This window comes from Astyanax mexicanus, unplaced genomic scaffold (assembly GCF_023375975.1).
Source record: "Astyanax mexicanus isolate ESR-SI-001 unplaced genomic scaffold, AstMex3_surface scaffold_48, whole genome shotgun sequence".
Classification (NCBI taxonomy): Eukaryota; Metazoa; Chordata; class Actinopteri; order Characiformes; family Acestrorhamphidae; genus Astyanax; species Astyanax mexicanus.
In genome coordinates, this window is record NW_026040058.1 from 785,934 (window position 1) to 810,195 (window position 24,262).

Sequence of the window (24,262 nt, forward strand, 5' to 3'; positions counted from 1 at the left end):
GTGTTTTAGGTGGTTTACGTTCGCTGTCTTTGTAGTTATGTTTTTGCACATGCGCAGTCCAGCTCTTCGTTCCTCGGAAATGGCTGCGCTCGTTGGTCTCCGTGCGGGTTTCTCCGGTAAGCGTGACCGGGGAGCGGCGGGGCTCGTGGCCGGGTGTGCGGGTGTGGGTTTTGGGAGTGCAGTGGGCCGGTACCGGCGGTATGAACCGGGCTGATGCTGCAAGAGGGGATGGCGGGAGGCAGCGCGCGCCGGACTGAGATCACGGGGCGCGTGGATGCTCCTGCAGCAAGAACAAGGTCACGGTTCCGCCGCGCGGAGGGAGCACGAGACTCTTTGCACCTTAAAACTTACCTTAACACACATTTAACACTGCGCGCGAGACACTACGGACACTGAAGCCTTTAAAGCTGTTGCAGGTGTTAAAAGCGAGGGCTGTGTACCAATTCACTAAAGTGCCCTACTAAAGTGTTTATAGTCTGTGTTAGACCCAGATTGTTCCCTAAGGTTCTTCAAGTTCACTAGACTAGTTCTTCACGATAAGACTAGTCTAGTGCTGTAAAGTTAAGCGTTTAAGACACGGCTCATATCGCGCATTCTAATTGTAAAAGTATGGCGTGTTGGGCATGGGCTGCGTCCTAAATGACCCTTTACTGTAAACCTAGTCCACTTTTATGATGCTATTAAGTGTTAAGCATGGGCTGTGTTCTAATGCACTCCTTACTGTAAAATCTAGTGCCCTAATAGTGTATGTAACATGTTAGACCCGGATTGTACCCTAAATAATAAATACATTACAGACTAACTAACATTTGGAGGTGACAGTTTTAGACATGGTTCATCACAAATGCATCCGTTTTGTAAAAATATGTTAGTCCGCTATTAAATAAGCTTTAACTGTTAGAGATGTTTACTGCCTGCTGAATTATTCACTTCTTTCTTGAAACCTATTAAAGTCTTTATAGTGGGTCTGTAAAAGGTGCTGTAATTGTTAAAAAACATGGCCTGTATATAGTGAAATATCCTTAGTGAAAATGTAGCTAGTGGTTAAGGTATGGTGTTATGTTGTTAAACATAGGCTACATCCTAAATGCCCGCTTACTGTAAACTGTATACTATTAAAAGTGCTGTAAGATTTAAATGCATATGCTGTTTACTAGCTAACTGTAAATCTAGTGCAATATTAAAGGGTTTGTAGTGTGTTAGACCTGGATTGCTCCCTAAATGAGTTCATTAGTTAATGGTAAGGGTTTGTACATGATAAAGACATGGTCTGTATCTCAAAAGCATCCTTACAGTATTTTTTTTTCTTTAATTATATGTATTCTTTTATGCTTTGCTTGACATGGGCTGTGTCCTACATAATCCATTACTACAGAATCTAGTCCACTGCTAAATGTGAAATAGTGTATTTAGATTGTAAATCAAGTGCTATTATTTGGCACTTAATACTTTTAGCTAGACACTGTTAGTTGGCTAGTTTGCTTGATAATCTGCTTATTAATTTATTATGCAGGTAGTTATATAAGTAGTATAGTGTGGCTCATTTCTGGATGTGTCGCAGCCTAAAATTGTATACTCAATTGTTGGGAGTATTGATACTTGCGTAGGTTATTCTGAGTGAATAGCTGAGTATAATGAAAGTGACTTAACATTTGACTGTATCAAAAGCATTACATAAACTGTTTCAAACTCTGTTTCAAACTCCAAATTGGGGTTACATATACAAACTGTTTTTTTGTTTGTCTTTTAAGAATCTGAGGGGTGCAATATGTATTAATTATGTATTAATAATTTACGATTAAATTCAATATTAGGATAAAAATAATTATCATATATTGTATATCAAATATATCATATATCATACCAAAAAGAACCAAAAAGATGTACAATGGTTGATGTTTTCCCCTTTTTCTCTATCAGCTCTGCAGCTGACCTCATCGGGTTTACTGCACAGCTCCCTTAAACTGGTAAGCAGAAGCCGCAGTACAGCCATTCTGAAAACTGAACAGAATTATTTTCCCGAAGAGCGTGTAGGCCTGCTTATTTACTTTTATGACTCTCTCTCTCTCTCAGTGTGCAGTGCCCCTTGCACAGAGGAATTTTGCAGCTGAAGCAAAGAAAGTTTTCTCCCGAGAAAAGCCTCATGTTAACATTGGCACTATTGGACATGTAGACCACGGAAAGACCACACTCACTGCTGCCATCACCAAAGGTAACCCCTCTATAAAGTTTTGGAATGATTTGTAATATTTGTGATCCACAAGTTTGTTGTTACAGACTGTAATACACTACAGGAAGTGTAGAGGGCACTCTATAATCATGTGTTAAATGTGTTAGTTCTGGCGGAGGCTGGTGGGGCGCGGTATAAGAAGTATGAGGACATTGATAATGCTCCTGAGGAGAAAGCCAGAGGAATCACCATCAATGCCTCACACGTGGAGTACACCACAGCCAACCGGCACTATGCACACACAGACTGCCCCGGACATGCTGACTACGTCAAGGTAAACACTGGGGCTGAGCTATATGGAATTGTACATGATATTATCACAGCCATATTTTCTAAACAATAAAAAAAAATAAAGCAGTTATGTATTTGCGTTGCTATCTACTGTGTTGGATTGTTTACATTACATTATTTTTTACATTATTTATTTATCATGCATGAGTAATTGGCATTAAAACTTATTTATTTCTAAAAAAATATTTTAGTTCTTTGTCTATCAATCATTCTTAATAAACACCTCTATATCCCTGTTAAATCTACTACAATACTGTCAATGATGTCCAAATGTTTGCTATACTTATATTGAATGTTCTCTCCCTCTCTTTCTAGAACATGATCACAGGCACCGCTCAGATGGACGGCTGTATCCTGGTTGTCGCAGCGACGGATGGTCAGATGCCCCAGACTCGTGAGCACCTGCTGCTGGCGAGGCAGATTGGGGTGGAGCATGTGGTGGTGTTTGTGAATAAAGCGGACGCAGTGGAAGATAAAGAGATGGTGGAGCTGGTGGAGCTGGAGATCAGGGAGCTCCTCACAGAGTTTGGCTATGACGGAGAGAACACACCAGTGGTCATCGGATCTGCCCTCTGTGCCCTGGAGGTAAAGAGAGATAGATGGATGGAAAACTGGATGAATTTATAGATAAATGGAAGGCTAGCTAAGAGCATGGATGGAGGGATAAACAGAACAATGTGTGAATTATCAATATTTTGGATGAGTATATGAATATTAATATTAATTGATAGGTGAGCAGGGTAGTAGTGGACCAGTGGTTAGAGCACCTAGGTATTGATGTTGTGGATTCAATACTAGGACTGCTGCTATCGATTAATTTTGTGATCGAGTACTCTACTGAAACATTGATTCGATTAATCGGATAAAATATATTTGCTTGCCTAAAAACCTATTAAAAACTTCACTTAATAATAAATGACCAATTTGTTTTTTTTTTTAAATTCACAAAATACATTTCCAAATTGCAAACATAAATAGAAATAAATAAAACAAAAAATAGACATGAATACCACAAGTAATAATTTAATAATTAAATAAATTAAGTTAAGTTAAATTTTGCCCGAGTTGGATAAGTGCGCTGCATTCTTTTACCACCAAGTCAGTGGATTCTCCTACTTGAACAAGAGATGTTCTCCAAAATACATCAAGACATGTGGAATAATTGTGACAACAAAAGTATTAAAAGGTTGTTTTTTTGTTGTTTATTTTGTTGTTTATCTACTCAGATCTAATTAATTGACATAACTAAGACTAAAAGACACAGTAAGTTCATTGCCGTGTATTCCAGCTTAAGTAACTTTAGCTCAGATAACTTTAACATGTATTAAAATGTTTATGTTCAGAACTCCACAGCGCTGTGTTTACTGATTACATAAAGGCTGTATTTTGTCTAGAACTTGTCTCTGTTCTAATAAAATAACCACACACATTAAACAGTATTCCTAATAATCAGTGTTCCACAGCGCTGTCATTTTGTTATTATGGTACATTAATGTTAATCTTATAAAAAAAAATTTATAAATTAAATTTACCTGGTTTCTGCACCACCGCTCCAAAAACCTCCACCTCTTCCACCTGCTTCCTGTGCGTGGGTGACATAACGTTAATCGTGCTGTTTTACAATAAAAATCCACACTAGATTTTGTGCTCTGCGTTTTAAAATTAATTAAACAATTCCTCGAGGCACAGAAAATTAACTCGAATTACTTGAGTAATTATTTCACCCCTATTCAATACACAGTCTCAGTAAGCTTTACTGTCTTTTCTTATGATGGGATAAATAGTGAGGTAAACTTCATGGAAGAATGGACAATAACCTGTATCAAATTTGTGCGTGTGTAGAACAAGCAGCCAGACCTGGGAGTGGATGCCATTATGAAATTGCTGGAAGTGGTGGATGAGTACATCCCTTTACCAAAGAGAGAGCTGGAAAAACCCTTCCTGCTGCCCATAGAGAGCACCTACTCTATCCCAGGTATGTAAGAGTGTCTATGAGCATGTGTGTTTCCTGTGTATAGGTCATGGCGGTGCAATGAGGTGCGTGTGCGTTAAACAGTGTGTTTTCTTCTTGCAGGTCGTGGTACGGTGGTTGCAGGCACTCTGGAGAGAGGGGTGATCAAGAAGGGAGATGAGTGTGAATTTGTTGGACACAATCGCTCATCTAAGTCAGTCGTTACAGGTGAGTGGTTTCTCATTATAACTACAAACCAATCACTGAGTTCTGCAGACCTAAATTCTTCATACACTCTATGTATAAATATTTATGGACTGGAGTGAGGGTGCTAATAATAAAGCTACACTGTGATTGGACTCGGGTGAGGGTACTGTAATAATAAAGTGCACTGTGTTAGGACTGGAGTGAGGGTAGTGTAATAATAAAGCACACTGTGATAGGACTGGAGTGAGGGTACTGTAATAATAAAGCGCACTGTGATAGGACTGGAATGAGGGTACTGTAATAATAAAGCTACACTGTGATAGGACTGGAGTGAGGGTACTGTAATAATAAAGCGCACTGTGATAGGACTGGAATGAGGGTACTGTAATAATAAAGCTACACTGTGATAGGACTGGAGTGAGGGTACTGTAATAATAAAGCTACACTGTGATAGGACTGGAGTGAGGGTACTGTAATAATAAAGCGCACTGTGATAGGACTGGAATGAGGGTACTGTAATAATAAAGCTACACTGTGATAGGACTGGAGTGAGGGTACTGTAATAATAAAGCTACACTGTGATTGGACTGGAGTGAGGGTAGTGTAATAATAAAGCGCACTGTGATAGGACTTGAGTGAGGGTACTGTAATAATAAAGCGCACTGTGATAGGACTGGAGTGAGGGTACTGTAATAATAAAGCGCACTGTGATAGAACTGGAGTGAGGGTACTGTAATAATAAGCACACTGTGATAGGACTGGAGTGAGGGTACTGTAATAATAAAGCGCACTGTGATAGGACTGGAGTGAGGGTACTGTAATAATAAAGCGCACTGTGATAGAACTGGAGTGAGGGTACTGTAATAATAAGCACACTGTGATAGGACTTGAGTGAGGGTACTGTAATAATAAAGCTACACTGTGATAGGACTGGAGTGAGGGTACTGTAATAATAAAGCGCACTGTGATAGGACTGGAGTGAGGGTACTGTAATAATAAAGCGCACTGTGATAGAACTGGAGTGAGGGTACTGTAATAATAAGCACACTGTGATAGGACTGGAGTGAGGGTACTGTAATAATAAAGCGCACTGTGATAGGACTGGAGTGAGGGTACTGTAATAATAAAGCGCACTGTGATAGAACTGGAGTGAGGGTACTGTAATAATAAGCACACTGTGATAGGACTGGAGTGAGGGTACTGTAATAATAAAGCGCACTGTGATAGAACTGGAGTGAGGGTACTGTAATAATAAGCACACTGTGATAGGACTTGAGTGAGGGTACTGTAATAATAAAGGGCGTTGTGATAGGACTAGTATAGTTAGGTACTTGAGTAAGATTTTTGTCACTAAATTCAGTCAAATACTTTTTGTCTATATGATGTAACTCTCTCTCCTTCTTTCTTTCTTTCTTTCTTTCTTTCTCTCTCTTTCTCTTTCTCTTTTAGGTATTGAGATGTTCCACCAGTCGTTAGACCGGGCTGAGGCGGGGGATAATCTGGGAGCTCTAGTTCGGGGGCTAAAGAGGGAGGATGTGAGGAGAGGGATGGTGATGTGCAAACCAGGATCCATCCAACCACACCAGAAAGTCCGAGCACAGGTGTGTGATGGCAGAGTCTGAAGCATGTCTTTGAATGGGTGGGTGCTGAAAAGTGTTTGTGGGGAAAACTGATAGTGGTTTTTTGTGTGCGTGTTAATTCAGGTGTATATTCTGAGTAAGGAAGAAGGAGGGAGACACAAGCCATTCGTTACAAACTTCATGCCCGTCATGTTTTCTCTGACGTGGGACATGGCCTGCAGAGTACAACTACCCGACCAAAAGGTAGGTTCCCTCGCTCACTCTGTCTCTCTCTCAAACAAAATAACAGGCACAGCTCAAATTGTTTTTTATTTATTTATGGATTCAATATTAGGATTGGATATTGATCAAATATTAAAATTAACTGGATCAGGTCTCGGAGGATTAGGCCAGTTTCTGAATCATATCTGTTCAGTAGATCAGGGGCCTCATGTACTAAGACTTGCGTGGACTTCCTACTAAAATGTTCCGTACGCTTAGACCTGAAAAGTTCCGTACGCACAAAAAAATCCGGATTCATCAAACCGTGCGTAGGCAGAATTCCAAGTACTTTCTCTTAGTACATCGCAATCAACTTGAAATCAAGCTCAAGTGCAGGAAAACACCTGCCATGTCTCCTCCCTCAATTACGCAGAGTATAATGTTATAATAATAATAACAATAATAATATGCTAGAGTATAATATAGCGTAATAAGTAATAATTACCCATGTTTTAAATTAATTATTCTAAGATGGATAATAAATGCTTTCATTTAAATGCTTTAAATGAGTTGCTTACCAAGAAGCCACCCGTCACGCACTCAGCTTGTGATCTTATCCTCTTATGCTCTTGGAAATCTAAAACGGCTTATAAAACGGCCCAAAAACATAATGGTCACGAAAAATGAGCTCTTAATGAATTCGGCCAGTAGCAATATTTTCCAATAATGCCAACGCTGCCATCTCCAACAAATCCAGCGCAACATTTTATGCATGTTTTTATAATCTAGGCTAAGTGGAAACACGTTGAACGATTATTTCAGTAAGCCAATGAAATTGTCTGATTAATTTACTTTATTTTACCCAATAATACTTACTACAATGTGTGCGTAAAGAATATCTTAATAATTGTAATTTCAATGCATCGCCTCTAAATGTTGCCAAATGATAAAAACACAATATATACGGACAAAAAAACATGCGTACGCCCGAAACGAAAATGCCGTGGGGGAATGCACTTTCTCACGTTCAAGTCACATTTAGTACATCTGACCGTGAGCTAAACTATGGCGTACGCAATGTTTTTGTGCGTACGCACCTTTAGTACATGAGGCCCCTGATGATTACATAACTGAAGATTAGAGTTATCTACAGACGTGATGCACAAACAATCTTACCAATGTGTTGCAAAAATAAACATCCATCGTAGTATCGTAGTATCATCTTTTATTTGTTTGTTTACATATGTATAACAGTGAACATTATTTTAGCCAGTCATGCAGTGAGCAATTCTTAAATAGCTGCGACTCCATACATACAGTGTGGACTGCAGTAGGTGAAGAAAAAAGTATTTATTTTTCGAACTATGTTTAATGAAAATTGTATTGTCTTTAAAAGGATATGAATGCTTTGTTATTTAATGATCTTAAATTACAATAATATAGTTTACCAGAAATCATTTCTGGTACGATATATCAGCCCCAATTCCTTTTTATTTATTGTGACAGGACTAGTCTTGCCAGGCCTAGTCTTGCCTAGTCAATATATACAGTCATACGAAAAGGTTTGAGCCCAACTATTAATCTTAATCATTTTTAGTTGTAAATATTTGGGTGTTTGCAACAATCATTTCAGTTTGATATATCTAATAACTGATGGACACAGTAATATTTCAGGATTGAAATGAGGTTTATTGTTCTAACAGAAAATGTGCAATATGCATCAAACCAAAATTTGACCGGTGCAAAAGTATGGGTACCCTTATCATTTTATTGATTTGAATACTCTACTACTTTTTACTGACTTACTGAAACACAAAATTGGTTTGGTAACCTCATTGAGATTTGAACTTCATAGCCAGGTGTATCCAATCATGAGAAAAGGTATTTAAGGTGGCCAAATATGGCATCATGGACTCATCAAAACAACTCTCAAATGATCTAAAAACAAAGATTGTTAAACATAGTTGTTCAGGGGAAGGATACAAAAAGTTGTCTCAGAGATTTAACCTGTCAGTTTCCACTGTGAGGAACATAGTAAGGAAATGAAAGACCACAGGGACAGTTCTTGTTAAGCCCAGAAGTGGCAGGCCAAGAAAAATATCAGAAAGGCAGAGAAGAAGAATGGTGAGAACAGTCAAGGACAATCCACAGACCACCTCCAAAGAGCTGCATCATCATCTTGCTGCAGATGGTGCTTCAGTAAGTCAGTAAAAAGTAGTTAGGAGTATTCAAATCAATAAAATGATAAGGGTGCCCATACTTTTACACCGGTCAAATTTTGGTTTAATGCATATTGCACATTTTCTGTTAGTACAATAAACCTCATTTCAATCCTGAAATATTACTGTGTCCATCAGTTATTAGATATATCAAACTGAAATGGCTGTTGCAAACACCCAAATATTTAGAACTAAAAATGGTTAAGATTAAAAGGGGTGCCCAAACTTTTTCATATGACTGTATAATATTTATTATATTTTGATGTTGTTGGTAAACTAATGTTTGAGCCAATACCAGTGCCTTAAGTATCTTCTTAAGTAAGGGATATTGTTTAATGTAACACTTTTTTTAATACAAAGTGTTGAATAGTTAAAGTAATAATTGTCCATCATCAAGATCCAAAACACAACTTTACTGCAGAATCAGAGTTGCATAGAGCTATTACAACTAAACATCTACTGAGATGTTTATCACTGCATACATCAAACCGTACTCTCCTGTGGAAAACAAAAGATTTAAAAATATGGTGAAAGTGCTTGAGCCACGCTAATACACCAGGACCACTAACGGCTGGACCTCCAGCGCCATGGGAAAATAACGACCGTTCACTACATAACAGTAGACTTGGAGAGGCGGAGTCCAGTGCTGCAGACGCGCTGAGTCACACAAGTAGAAATGTGCCTCAGGTACTGAAAAGACCCGTTACTGCGTGGAAACTACAGACCCAAACACAAATATACTAGTCACTAAAGACATTTTATACTTTAATAAACTAAAAACAGAGTTTAATTTGTCTTACTTTGTTGACACCATAAAAAGTTTGTGACATGAGCTCATCCGTTAGATTTGTGATCGGTTTGACCATTAGAATCGGGTTGGTATTGGGTATTGATTGATGAAGTTTATTTAGTGATATTGTTTTCAGACATGAAAGTGCATCTCTACAATCTTGTGTGTGTGTGTAGGAGATGATCATGCCCGGAGAGGACACGTCTCTGATCCTAACTCTCCGACAGCCCATGGTTCTGGAGAAAGGTCAGAGGTTCACTCTGAGAGACGGAAACAAGACCATTGGGACGGGACTGGTGACTGAGATCATGGCGTCCACACCAGAAGACCAGTACAACTGGGGCTAAAACACAGAAATGGGAAGTGTGGAGTTTGGGGGGCGGGGGGCTAATTGAGGATTTGATGTTGAAGGGGAAAGGCTGGACAGGTGTGGAGGTAGGCATAGGGCACGTCAGAATTTAAACTGATCCATTATCTGCTCTGCTATTGGAAGATAGAATGGTTTTTGCTGGAGTCGAGTAAGAACAGGGTGGAAAACCTCAGATCTGCCCTGGTTAGAGATGATGTACAGTTCAATGACTTTCCAGCTTTAAAAAACTATCAACATAATTAGGTGGTTGAATGGCAGTTGTTTAGAGTCTGGCTTTGGTGTGAAACTGTAGTTCAATGTGGAGAAAATTAATTTCTGTACAGTGGTGGTGAATGGAACCAGGCCGCTACCACCAAGGCTAAACCTAAATATGGCCATTTTATTTACTATTCAAACCCACCAGTGAACCTACACACATCTTCTGAGTTTTATTTAGAATGATAATTATGGTAAAATGGAGTGAATGTGAAAATAATAAGATTTTCTTTGTTACACAGCATTCCTCATGTATCCCTTAGCTCATTAATGAAGTTTAAGCATACGATTTAGACCGAAGCTTGTATCAGAACCCAGATGTGAGACAATGTATTTATGAACTTATCTTGGGTGTAATAACATTCGGTGAGGGAGTTAATAAAGGTGATCAAGTATTCATAAACCTGGTTTCATTAATCACGCCTGTGAGTAATTCTAACTACAGAACACAGCATTTCACACCAAACCACTCTTTATTTACATTATTCGTTTAACTGTTCGTGGTGCACTACTGCACCCTGGTGGTCTGGATGATCAGTGCACTCTATTCTCATTACCCTTCTAATTTGTCAACTTCTGTCATAAAAAAAATATATAACACTGTTTATTTTCTGTAATCATCCAGTCCACCATGTGGCGCTGTTTGTCCACCACTAGCTTTCATCTGTTTGAGAGGTATGAAGTTGAGATATTATAGTGTCTGATGGATGGACTTGGCTATGGATTCACACATCCAGTCATGCAATGTGGTTCCATACTGTCTGTTTTGCTTATAATTTGTCTGTATACATGCTAAGGAATGTGGTTGATGTAATAAATGTATTTAATAGAATTTCTGAGTGTGCACTTCTATATTTAGATGTCCTCACACATTGCTCCCTGCACTACAATTTCTTTCTCTTTATTGAATCTTAAAAAGTCTTCATAGTTAAGTTTATTACAGCAACAGTTTATTGACATGAAATATTTAAAATGTTTTACATGCAATGTTTTACAATTACAGTGGTATGAAAAGGTTTGGGCACCCCTGATAATTTTCATGTTTTTCCTTTATAAATGATTCATTGTTCAGATCAGCAATTTCAGGTAAATATATCATATAGCAGATAAACACAGTGATATTCGAGAAGTGTAATGAAGTTTACTGAATTTACAGAAAGTGTGCAATAATTCTTGTATAAATTTTGGCAACCCAACAGATAAATTATTCAATATTTAGTAGATCCTCCTTTTGCAGAAATAACAGCCTCTAAACCTCTCCTATAGCTTCCAATGAGAGTCTGGCTTCTGATTTAAGGTATTTTGGATCATTCTTCTTTACAAAAAAATCTCTAGTTCAGTCAGGTTTGATGGTTTCTGATCATGAACAGCCTGCTTTAAATCACACAGATTTTCAGTAATATTCAGGTCTGAGGACTGAGATGATCATTCAAGACTGTTGCACTTGTTCCTCTGCATTAATGCTTTAGTAGATTTTGAGCAGTATTTATGGTCGTTGTCTTGTTGAAGAACCCAACTTCGTCACTGATTCTTGAACATTGATCTCAAGAATCTGCTGATATTGACTGATATCCGTCGAACAGAGTACCTGCACTGATCACACATTCTCACAGCATGATGCAGCAACAATTTATCCAGCTCATATAATAGAATGTTTACTATAAAGTTTTATAAATGCTTTTTAAATTGTGTTTATATAATATTTGTCTATGAGCGACGTAATTAATTTGACCGAAGGTTAAAGTTAGTGAAGTTACTTTGTTGACTCTAAAATGTGAGGAATGTTCTAATAATTTGAAGCTAACCATTATGTCACGTTTTTTCAGAATGATTCTGGAACACATTATTCTTTGTTAATTGGGTAGAAATCTAAGTAAGATGCACTAATACAAATATTTAAACACGGGTAATAATGTGAATATACATGAATTCTGTTATGTATCAGATAAATCTATGGTTGACTTTTAAATGATATGTGCCACTGAATAACTATACATATACAGATGTACAGTAACATAATAAAAAAAAAAGGCAGCAGCTAAGTTTAACACAGCACCCGCGAAATGACGTTCAATCTATTCGTGAACAGTGAACAGAATTTTTCTGGCTGATGTACGGCCATGTGAGCCAAGTAGTACAACCCATGAAAAACATGTTTTTAAACATATTCAAACATCTGGAAATTTGAAACTGATTATTTTTTATTATTAAGTACAAAACTATCAGTGTGAGGTGTTTCCCTTGTTCACACTGTCTTCTGTCTGAAGTACCACTGCTCCCCCTCTCTATCAGCCCTCTCTCGCACATCACCCGGGGCCTGGATACTGTCCATACGCTCATAAGACTCTGAACACACAAAAACACAAATAGTGACTTAAAAAGATATTTTATACAGGATTGTTTTATATAATGTGTCACATGGGACTAACAGAGACACCTATAGACACATACTTACCATCATCCAGGGTGTTTGTGCTGTTATGAGTGGTCAGATGTGACTTGTAGGGGCTGATGGTGCCCTCCATATTCTCATAGGACTCTTAAGTAAAGAAAAAAGAAATGGTGCAAAATATGTATTTGTACTTTAATAGATTGATGGTCAAAATTTCTAATATGAGAAATTAAATAGAAATGCATGTTTCCATCAAAGTTGAGGCATAACTTTTTCAGTTTCCCCACTTTATAAATATAACAAAAATATTAATTAGGGCTGTCAATGTTAAAGCACTAACACGTGATTAATTTGGAATAAGTTACGTGTTATTTTTTTTACGCAATTAATTATTCCACCAAGTTTGACCCCAACTTCCCCCATAATCTGCCCCGCCCATAGACTGTGTATAGCTGGACAGAGCATCATCTCTCAAAACTTAAGCCACCACAGGTCGGGCGCCCCCTGCTGTTCGGTTTCAGAAAGCTCTGTAACCCCACCCATCCCCATAGGTTTCAATGGCAAAACAGACAACTTTCAATCACGTTTTTTTCTAATAAACTATAATTCTACCTTCTTTATTTAAATGCAACAGCTAGTGTAACCTCTGCTTATATTTTTATATCTCCACAGAATTCGTTTTTAAAACGTTATTCAGCTCTATGCAAAAAGGTGTGGTTATTGTAAAAGGGCTGGTTATGTGCGGGACCAGTAACAGACCATCAGCTCCACTCCGCGGTTTATTCAAATGAGTAAGCTTCCTCTCCACAGTTTTGGTCTCTACTGCGCAGACTCGGGCAGTGTTGGGAAGGTTACTTTTAAAATGTAATCCCTTACAGATTACTGATTACATCACTCAAAATGTAATTTAACGTAATCAGTTACATTACTTCAAGTGAGTAACGTAATCTGATTACTTTGAATTACTTTTTCGTTTTTTTAAGCCTGAATGAATGTAGCAACCACATATTGCATATTATTATTTTATTTTTCTTTCCAGTTAACAAATAGATAAACAAATAAAACAGCCTTTTCAATCACTCTATAAAAATACTTATGAAACCATTTCATCAAACAATTTTATAAAATACTTCTATAAATTGATGATAAAACCATTAAAAACCAAACAATGTAACAACAACTGTAAGTTATCTATTTGCAGGTTTGCCACCAGTGTTAATTTTGACAACAAATTTTCATTTAGTCTCAGTCATAGTTTTGTGACGAAAATAGCATTTAGTTTTAGTCACAATTTAGTCATCTGAAATGTTTTTAGTTTTAGTCGACTTAATGTCATAAGAATATAGTCAACTAAAATTACAGTAAATTTATTCGACAAAAATGTACAGGGTGTAAATGTAAATGATTTTTCATCAGTTTCCTTGAATTATTAACTCTACATGTATACAAAATGAAACGTTTAATAACCACTTGAGTAATATTGTTAATGTTTAATGTGAAATATATTTATATATGATTTAATGTATATTATTATTATTATTGTAGGTGTGTGACTATACATATTTTACATTTAAAAATTTGTTTTAGAAATCAGGTCATAAAACAACTGAATAGTTAAATTATAGTTTAAACAGAGCTGTAGATGCAAAAACAGCTTTTAAATGATCTAGTTTTATCTCCAGCACTAACCCAGCACACCTACTGTAGCTACAATCTATAAATGAACACAGATTCACACACTGTCCTGTAGAGATGCTCTCAGGATGTACTGAGAGACTTCATGAGTTAAAGTGAGAAACTTATGAGAAAGTGGTGTAAGGAACTTTACACAGACTTTTGGGTTCATAGATTGACTTATTTTATTGTTTTATTTTGGATATATTATTGAGTTCCTTTCTGAGCTGTTCCTGCTTTAACACTAGCTATATCTTTCCCACTGTGAGACTAAACAGATGATCTGATCTTAATGAGTGAGTTCTGTATCAGTTCTGTGTTTTAGTGCACTGCCGAGTTAAACACATCAGCTCATGAAATAACATCAGCATTAAAACGCTGATCTCTGCATGGAGGAGATCTGTGTAACTCTGGTCTGCAGAAGCTGAAAGATTAGTGGTGTTTTTACCGGAGATGGAGTCGCTCCACACTGTTTACACGTTATCTTGTTTTTCGCGAAGTCAAAGGAGAAATATATCGCCTCTCCCCTCTCTCTCTCTCTCTCTCTCTCTCTCTCTCTCTCCCTACTGAACACTGTCGAGTTAACTTCCAGTCGAGCTCCGTAAGGACAGGTTAATTCCCGGGTTTGTAACTGAGCGCGCGGCGCTACTGCAGGAGAGGCGGGTACTGATTGGATGAGTACCCCGCTTATCCCGCCTCTCCACCTTCGCTAAAGTAGCAGTGATTGGATCTCTTCCTAACTGGTCCCTACCTTTCAGAACTAACTCAGTTCTGATTGGATTTCGTCCTTGCCAAACATTTTCGTCTCGTTTTTATTCGTCTACGAAAATGTCAGTTAATTTCATCTCGTTGTGTGTGCGGAGCCGCTGTCTGCCCCTCCTCCCGTCTCGCTGCCTGCACGCACACAGACACCGCTGCACACACAAATAGGGAGGAGTGATTGCGTTTTGTCAGTGTTGGATTGGAAGACCAAAAATAGGAAAGTACCGCAATGTAATCCATTTATTTTAGCAGAGTAACTGTAATCTGATTACCACTTACTGAAGCAGTAACTGTAACGGATTACAGTTACTCATAAATTGTAATCTGATTACGTAACGCCGTTACGTGTAATCCGTTACTTCCCAACACTGGACTCGGGTAACAGGATCGCTAACATGGTGGAAGATTTTGGCTTCATTTTCATTGAATGAATGAGAACAGCGACACAGCGTCCATCTGTTTTTTACAGTCTCTGGCCCCGCCCAACACGCAGATTTTTTTCCGGCTGATTAACTAAAAAGCTCCAACACGGGCGCCCCCTGCTGTTCGGCTGCAGAAAGCTGTGTAACTCCACTCATCCCCATAGGTTTCAATGGCAAAACAGACAACTTTCAATCACGTTTTTTTCTAATATGCTGTAATTCTACCTCCATTATTTAAATGCAACAGCTAGTGTAACCTCTGCTTATATTGTCAAATTTTTATATTCTCACAGAGTTCGTTTTTTAAAACGTTATTCAGCTCTATTCAAAAAAGGTGTGGTTATGGTAAAAGGGCTGGTTATGGGCGGGACCAATAACAGACCGTCAGCTCCGCTCCGCTTCGCTCTGCAGTCTGTGACCGCGAGGCAGCCCTCAGGGGTGGAGTTATTTAAATGAGTAGGAGCTCTCCACAGCCTTTCTCCCTCCTCTGGTCTCTACTGCGCAGACTCTGGTCTCTGAATCGCCAAAATGGCGGAAGATTTTGGCTTCATTTTCATTGAATGAATGGGAACGGCGACACGGCGTCCATTTTTATATACAGTCTATGATCCCAACTATCAGATATATTCCTTTTTAATTGAAATAGGCTGCTTATAAGGCACAGGTTAATTTGATATAATAGCCAGATAATATACTGCTATGAATATACGCTGCTATTTACATGCTGGACGCTGCATGTTCAGCGTTTGAAAGCAGAGAACAACAAATGTTTAGCATTCAGTTTTAATCTTCTGCATAGACATGCTGTTGAGAGTAAGGAGTGTGAAAGAGTGTTACCGTCATCCTCAGGGCTGACTGTGTGTTTGCGTCTGCTGTTGCGAGGCTGAGCATAAACACAGGCTTCCATGTTTTCATATGACTCCCCATCTGCAGACACAGAGTTACAGAAAGAGTGTGTCAGATTAGATTAGATTCTGATCTTTAGAATAAAGTAGGTAAGATTTGTTAAGGTTAAACATTATATGATTAGGTTAAGTTACATTAGAATAGATTAGATTAAACTACCTAAAATTAGATTACATCAGATTAGATGTAAAAAAATTTTTTTAAGTATATCTATGACTAAACTAGACTAGAACAGATTTGATTAAATTATCCTGCACTATAGATTTATATTATATTAATTTAGATTAGAATAGGTTAGATTAAATTACTTTAGATTACTTTATATGTTTATATTAAATTATATTAGATTATATAATTAAACTGACTAAAGTTAGTTGTAGAAAACATTTTAATGTATTAGCAAATTAAACTATATACATAAAAAGTGCCATGATATATTTTAAATGATTAACATTTACCTGTATCTGTTGTGTTGTGAGGTGGTTGAAGGTGGTTGCTCTGGTTTTGCTCTTGCATTGTCATGTAATCTTCCATTGCATCAGGGGTGATGTAGTCTAAAAATGATATTTAACAATAAGTAACTCACAAACCACACAGGCACGCACGCATGCACGCACACACTCTCGCACACACACACACACACACACACACACACACACACACACACACACACACACACTGACCATCATCCTGGGTTACATAGTAAGTCACTTCATCCTGATTATTGTAGATGGCTGCAGAAACATTCTCATAAGACTGGGCCTCTTCTGTGAGCACACACACACATAATTATTAATATAATTATTAAAAGATATTAGTTGAGGAAAACATCATGTACATTTACAATGAACGTAAAAACAGAAGAGATTTAATAGAAAATGTATAATGAAATATACTGTAGGTATTAATATTGATCATGTTTTTCTTATTTTTTATTCTCTTATTTAAATGTTATATAATATCTGATAATATGATTTTAACTACTTCTTACTAATCTGGTCTTGGTTTTGTCTCAGTCTTATTCTTAATCTTGACTTTTAGTCAATTATTTAAAGTCTTGGTGATCTATTTTAGCAATCTATATATAAGCTACAAATTTTAGCTTGATTTTGGGAGTGGCAGAAGGGCACCAATAAATTGCCCCTTAAGACATTGTACTATTGAAAGAAGGGACACTGAAGTAGGAATTTGGTCACCTAATAGGGCTCTTTGTCTTTTTTTTGCAACTCTAGAGGGCAAGATACCATCTTTTTAAATCGATAAATGGTGTTTAAACAGTTAGTAGTTACGTTTTTTGAGGCTGGATTCTGTTTTCGGATCAGCTACAATGGATCCAGAACTGCAAAACATACACACACACATTAAACACACTTCTATAGCTTCAATTGTTTGCTTGAACATATGAAGAGAGGGAGTGAGAGAGAGAAGTAGTAAATGAGTGAGAGTACCATATGTTATTGGGTTCTGATGTGGTTCTGTTTTCTATTGTCTTTATAGCTGAAACCTTTCTGACTCTTGCTGCTGTGAACAAGGCACACAATGAGATTATTGAAGACACTCAATTTAATTTTTATTGTTAATTTTTTATGTTTGTGTGTGTGTGTGTGTACTTACACTCTCTGGGGCGCAGTTTGTTGCACACAGTTATGAATAACAGGAGTCCGATCACAAAGGCAATGGAAGGAATGGTGTACAACAGCCAATCAGGACGAGGGGCTACACACACACAAACACACACACATACACACACACACACACACACACTTAAATTACATTAATTACATTAATTACATTACATATTGATTGTCCCTGTACTATTTAGTGGTCCGTAACAATTTTAGAGCCCTGTAGAAAATTATATGTACACTGCCTGGACAATCAAAAAGACTACTGCATGGATGAATATGTTTCAGCTGGCAACAAGTTATTTAACCTTAACTGATGCAGTGAGTAGCTTCTCAGTTGTAAAATACCAATGCACAAAGACACATTCTGTGGTCATGGAAAATATCTGTTTCAGAAGGGTCAAATTACTGGCATGCCTCAAACAGAGAAAATATCTTAGGAGAGTAGTGAAATTTATAAAATCGGGTTAAGCAGCAGAAGGACATTATCTTCCAGTGAGGAATGTGATCAGAAACAAAATCTTGAATAATTGTGATTGTCGATCACTTATACATTTGCTGAAATCAAGTGATAGAACATCAGTATAACTTTGTAATAGTGAAATTAAGAGCAAACAATGTGAACTCAAGAGATTGGGACTAAACCGCTGTGTAGCATTAAGAAAACTTTTCAGTGAGGTTAACTGGCAAAAACGGCTTCAGTTTACTAGGGAGTATAAAAATTGGAAGATTGAAAGAACTCTGAAGCAATGGAAGATGGTGATTTGATGAGTCCAGAGTGATGGAGGATCAGGGTAAGAAGAGAGGCAGCTGAAGTGATGTACCCATCATGTCTAGTGCTTAACGATCAAGCCTGTGGGTAACTAGATTACTGACATCGTGATGTCAGTAATCTTGTAATCCATGATGCTAATTATTATCAGTATTGAGTAATCTAATGTGTTACTTTTTCCAATCCAATAATCAGATTAAAGTTTTTTATATCCAAATCACTGTGTGTTCTGTAGCATCCGGCTGGACGCATTGAAAGGATAGACAACAAAGTTTACACTCATCGCCTTATTGCTGGAATTGTTGATTGCAACCATGCCAAAATAATAACAGGCTAGCAAGCTGACAAGCTAACAGGTTAAAACTAGAACTCGGCCTCAGCACACAAACACACACACACACACACACACAGACCCCTGGCTCTGTCCACCTCACACACACACCAGCGCTCCCTCCACCTCACACAAACACAACAAGCCCCCTTTCTTGTGCTCTTCACACACACAAAAACACACAGTTAGCCTCTTCCTCTCCCCACCTCTCTGGCCCCCCATGCTTTTCCCGGTCTTATACCCTAAACACAACAGTGCATGTTTTATCAGTCAGTAAATAGAGAACATTACTGCAGATTCACTACTCACGTTCAGCAACAGTATGTGCTGAAAGAATGATTTCAGCTGACTACCTGAATATACTGAATATAGACCAGATTATTTGATCAATGGATTTTTTCTTCCCTGATGGTGTGGCCATATTCACAATGGCAGGATTCATGGGGCTGGAATTGTAAAAGAGTGATTCAGCATGAGATCATCATTTTCACAGATTGTTTACCACAGAGTCCAGACCTTAACCTCATTGAGAATCTTTGGGATGTGCTGGAGAAGACATTGTGCAGTGGTCAGACTCTACCATCATCAATTCAAGATCTTGGGTAAAAATAAATGCAACTATGGACAGAAATAAATGTTGACATTGCAGAAGCTTGTGGAATCAATTCCACAGTGAATGTGTGCCATAATCAAAGCTAAAGGTGGTCCTAGCGAATATATAGAAATATACTTATGCAAATAGTAAATGTACCTGATGTACGGATTCTTTGGGTCACTGCTGTGGAGTTGGTCTGATTTTGATTCACTGAAAAACATGGTAAACACACAGACTGAGAGGAATGAAGCAGTGTAATTGTGTTTGTCTTTTGCTGGGATACATTCTGTGGTAAGATATAGCTGCCATCAAATTCTCAATGAGTTACTGTTCATTACATTCTGTCTACAAATTACATTTATTTACATTTTACACAATGCACAAAGGGCACTGTTCAGCACACTGTCCAGTATGACTGGCATAGAAGGCAATTCAAAGTGCAGAAGCATATCCATACATGGCATTTAGTAAGACATATTATTCAATTCTTGATATTGAGACACAACATCCTAATTTATTGCAAGAAGGGGCACTCTAAAAGGCAGCCAATAGAGGTCACGTTTTCTGCACCTTTTCAACCATTGAGGTACCAAGGGAAGTGGTTGCCCACCCTGTCCCCCCTTGAGTCCACCAATTGAGTCCTCCAATGCACACACACACACACACACGTACCTGATGTCCGAATGCCGTGGGTCACTTGTGTTAAGTTGGTGTGGAGTTGATTCCCTGAAAAACATGGTGAAACACAGACTGAATGGATTGCAGAGGTTAAATGCTGGTGTTATTAAGGGTTAATAACAGTCTGTAGGGCTCGTTGGAGCACACATCCTGTGGGACATCTCTGATGGCGTTACAGTCTGTAGTTAAAAACAGCATTTCTCAGCACATCCTCCACTTCTCCTCCACGCTCACCCTCTCCAAACAGCACAGCGAGGTGTCGGCTGTGGTCATGAGTTACAAAGTTTTAAAACACAGCCACCCACACCTATTACTAACACACAGGTTTGTGTGTATTCAGTGTGTATATTACAGTGGTGTAATTGTGTGGTGATCACCACATGGCCTATGAGTTAAAAAGTGTCTAAGAAAAATATTCAGTGTTCACTATGAATTATTTAATTTGAACCATTGTTTACTCATTATTAATTCCTTGTTTATGTTTTTTTTCTTTAAATTATTATTTAAGTAATATTTACTTTTAAATATTTACTTTTAAATATTTTATTTAGCATCCACCATTAATAGTTCAGTATGTACTATGAATTGATTTTTTTCCTGTGAATTAGTGTCTACTTTTCGTTTATTATTCAGTATAAACTATGAATGTGTTATTCAGTACAATTTTCAGTTATTTAGTTTTTATTATGGATTATTCAGCACCTGCTATCAATTATTCAATATTTATGTGTTATTTAGAATCTACTATTAATTTAGCATCCACTATGAATTATTCATTTTTACTATCAATTAGTCAACATCTACTGTGAATTATTTAGTATCTACTATCAATGTGTTATTTAGTATTTACTATTAATTACTCAGTATAGACTATAATATTTTTTTATTAGTTTATTTTTTGTTTAATTAATTAGTTATTTTCTATGTACCATTGATTATTCAGTATGTTCTACAAATTATTCAGTAGCTATAATTAATTATTTAGTATCAACTAATCATATGTATTATTTAGTATGAATTATTCTGTATCTACTATCAATTATTTAATATCCACTGTGAATTATTCCTTTTTACACTTATCTATTCAGTATCTACTTCTAATACATTGTACAGTATCTACTATGAATTATTTAGTATCTACTATAAATGTGTTAATATACTATACACTATGATTTTTTTTACTATTAACTATTCTGTATTTTAATTATTTTTAATTAGGCATTCTCTATCTACTATGAACTATTCAGTAACCACTATTAATCACTTAATGTCTATTATGAATTACTTAGTATCTACTACAAATTGAATAGTAGCTACTAATTAATTATTTACTCTCAACTAATAATATTTAGTATTTTGTATGGATTTTTTATATCCACTAAAAACTAATGTATAATTCTTATTATTTTAAATAATGAACCCCTGAAACCTAATTACTAAAAAAAAAAATCATCCTATTAAATTCATGGATTACTCATAGCTACACATTGCTAGTTCGTGGTGTTTAGTTGATAGATAATACTTTCTTTTGATTATTACATAATCAGTACTGAGATAGTAAAAGTTGACTGTGAAAAGAGTTCATAAAGGAAATCACCCATTGAAGAAGCACACACTACACACACCGTGTGTGACCGTGCTGTAACACACACTCTTAAAACCATTCAGTGTTAAAGATATAGGCCAGTTTCCCAGACAGGGATTAAGCCTAGTCTTCCTCTACACAGCACTGAGGTTTTAAAAGGAAAATATGGTTTACGAGCACACTGTCTCAACTACATCCAAATGGGATGGGTTTAATCAACTTATAATAATGGAGTTTAGTCCATTCCTTTTGCTTCTGGCACCATCTGTTTACATACTGTTTCTAATCCATATAGTCTAGTATATCAAATCTATATTTTAGTAAAATGAAATAAAAAAGACTAAATAGAAATCTATTTTATTTACTATAAATTCTATAAGTATTTCTCAGTAAGAGAACTCTTTGGGTGTATAAAAGAACCATTTTTTATGCAAATAACATTTAAAGTACTCTACTGGTTATTTTATTTAAACAAAACAAATATCATAAATAATTAAATTTACCTTGGTCAGTTGTAGCTGTAGTTTGATTTCTGGGCATGATCACACACACACGTACACACACACACTGATAAGAAGATGGGAGCAAACAACAGAACAGATGTGACGGAAGACTAGAGGAGTGTGTGAAAGGGAAGATGCTTAAAAGGGGAAGTGAGAAATCACACAGCATGCACACAAACATTCTATCCTTACAAAAACACACATATTTTAGTCTGCAAGGCCTTCTTTATGAGTGTGCTCAACCTAACCCATCCTTAATCTTAGACCTTGGCCTTGGACCCAAAGCAAAATTGATGCTTTCACCCCCATGCTTAACATCTAGTAAAAAGTTTTTTTTTTCCAGTGCTGGAATGCAGTACTTGATTTGCACAAATCATTACACTTTTCTAAATCAGAATGTTCCACAGAACAATAATTCAAAAAGTGTAGACTTATTTATGTCTTTAAAAAATGAAAAAGGTTGAAAGTACTTAAATTTATAATACAAATTCTACTTCAAATTTTACGTTCATGTGAATAAAACTCATTTTTATTTAGTTTTTTTTTCCCTCCTTCTAATCTAACTAAAATACTGATTTAAAAATAATCATAGAAAAATATATTTTAGAATGTTTTGCTTGTATTAGTTAAGTTCAGTTAAACCCTAAATGAATGTTAAGGGAACACTAAATGTCACTGAATGGCATAAAACAAATTCTTTAATAGAATAATATTTGCTCTGTACCAAATACTGACAGCTTAATTTACTTTACTTAATTTACAGCATAATTAATGCTATAGTAATTAGACCTTGCTTTAACAACTTAAGGCATGGTAGTTAATCATAATTCATGATCTACAAGTTTACCTAAGGTAGTTTGGGGAAATGACAACACACTGACGTTGAGTATCAGTGACTGGAGAAGACACATAGTACCAATAGATAGTACCAGCAGTAAACATAAAAGAAGAAGTATTCTTTCTCTGCTAGATTCATTAGCTTCCAATAGATTTTAGGACACAGTAAAACAGCTTTATTTATACATTTCTTAATGGGTTAAGTCCTAATTATTTACCTGAACTGCTTCTGCATTATATTGTGGAACAATACCTCAGATCTGCTGATCAGCTTTGGCTGGTGGGCCACAAATCGAACCTCATCCAGAGGAAGAATTCGCTGCTGCTGCCCTTTTAACTCATTATTATTCTATGGCTTAAACACAGTGATATCGCTTTTACACATCTCTTCTTATCATTATTGTTGTGGGACTTCATTTCTAACTTTACGCAGCACAAGCTTTGGTCAGCTTATGTTATTTGTAAAGGTACTTAATAAAATAAATTGACATTGACTAATCAACAGAGAACCCTTCATTTATAAGAATGAATGCATTGTTTGCTTCTTATTTCAATATATATATACACAATAATTCTCACATTAAAAAAAGAGACATAGTTTCTCATTGGCTGCGCTAAATGTGATGCAGTGCTGTTTAGGTTTACTTTAACGCAAAAAAGCTGTTTTTTATCATATTTTATCCTTATTTATTATGAAATACATTGTTGAAATGGTCATTAGACTTTGGTTTACAGTATTCTGGTCACTGCCCATTAAAACAGATGGATTGCTGAATAGAACTTCTGGCATTGCAAATAAGTCACTAAAAGAAACTGACTTTGGTCTCCCTCTGATGGAGAAGTGCCTCACCAGTGGTTTCAGTTAAATAGTTGTGATATCCTTGTCTAGTTTTAGGGATTAAACAAAAGTGAATCAAACAACACTAAAAATGTGTGAAGACAAAATGTAAAGGGTCCCAAGCTTTATTTTAATAACAGCATCCATCATTAAAGACTAAGTGCTAAAGGCAGTGTATTTATACCAGTAATAGCATCAGTACTGAATTCTGTAATATGGGTTTTTACTTTTTCTTTATTTCTTTTTTT

At 36.7% G+C, this 24,262-nt stretch overlaps 2 protein-coding genes across 3 annotated transcripts; one reads left to right on the forward strand and one right to left on the reverse strand.

The window, feature by feature from the left end:
• Positions 1–27: 27 nt before the first annotated feature.
• LOC125797533 (elongation factor Tu, mitochondrial-like) lies at positions 28–10,926 on the forward strand. Its single transcript, XM_049473965.1, has 10 exons — positions 28–116; positions 1,921–1,967; positions 2,074–2,212; positions 2,338–2,504; positions 2,837–3,106; positions 4,364–4,496; positions 4,596–4,700; positions 6,129–6,280; positions 6,383–6,502; positions 9,646–10,926. The coding sequence occupies exons 1-10, from the start codon at positions 38–40 to the stop codon at positions 9,814–9,816; spliced, it is 1,383 nt and encodes a 460-aa protein (XP_049329922.1). The 5' UTR covers positions 28–37; the 3' UTR covers positions 9,817–10,926.
• Positions 10,927–12,273: 1,347 nt separating this feature from the next.
• On the reverse strand, positions 12,274–22,430 carry LOC125797536 (uncharacterized). 2 transcript variants are annotated; one of them, XM_049473972.1, is made up of 11 exons: positions 22,340–22,430; positions 20,246–20,299; positions 19,730–19,783; positions 17,865–17,966; positions 17,699–17,768; positions 17,540–17,589; positions 16,934–17,017; positions 16,709–16,804; positions 16,182–16,271; positions 12,550–12,633; positions 12,274–12,440 (listed from the first exon to the last, which is right to left on the reverse strand). In XM_049473972.1, the coding sequence occupies exons 1-11, from the start codon at positions 22,374–22,376 to the stop codon at positions 12,340–12,342; spliced, it is 822 nt and encodes a 273-aa protein (XP_049329929.1). In that variant the 5' UTR covers positions 22,377–22,430; the 3' UTR covers positions 12,274–12,339. The 2 variants fall into 2 exon arrangements, with proteins under 2 accessions (XP_049329929.1, XP_049329928.1); XM_049473971.1 differs by having other exon boundaries at positions 17,699–17,771.
• Positions 22,431–24,262: the final 1,832 nt, after the last annotated feature.

Bases quoted from the DNA above. Each gene is read 5' to 3' on its own strand.
- LOC125797536 (XM_049473971.1), bottom strand. From the start codon at position 22,376: ATGCCCAGAAATCAAACTACAGCTACAACTGACCAAG. The intron at 17,772-17,864 runs GTAAGTACACAC...CCTTGTTCACAG, and splicing joins CAAACTGCGCCCCAGAGAGT to CAGCAAGAGTCAGAAAGGTT. The intron at 17,590-17,698 runs GTACTCTCACTC...TATGTTTTGCAG, and splicing joins TCAGAACCCAATAACATATG to TTCTGGATCCATTGTAGCTG.
- LOC125797533 (XM_049473965.1), top strand. From the start codon at position 38: ATGTTTTTGCACATGCGCAGTCCAGCTCTTCGTTCCTCGGAAATGGCT. The intron at 117-1,920 runs GTAAGCGTGACC...TTTCTCTATCAG, and splicing joins TCTCCGTGCGGGTTTCTCCG to CTCTGCAGCTGACCTCATCG. The intron at 2,505-2,836 runs GTAAACACTGGG...CTCTCTTTCTAG, and splicing joins GACATGCTGACTACGTCAAG to AACATGATCACAGGCACCGC.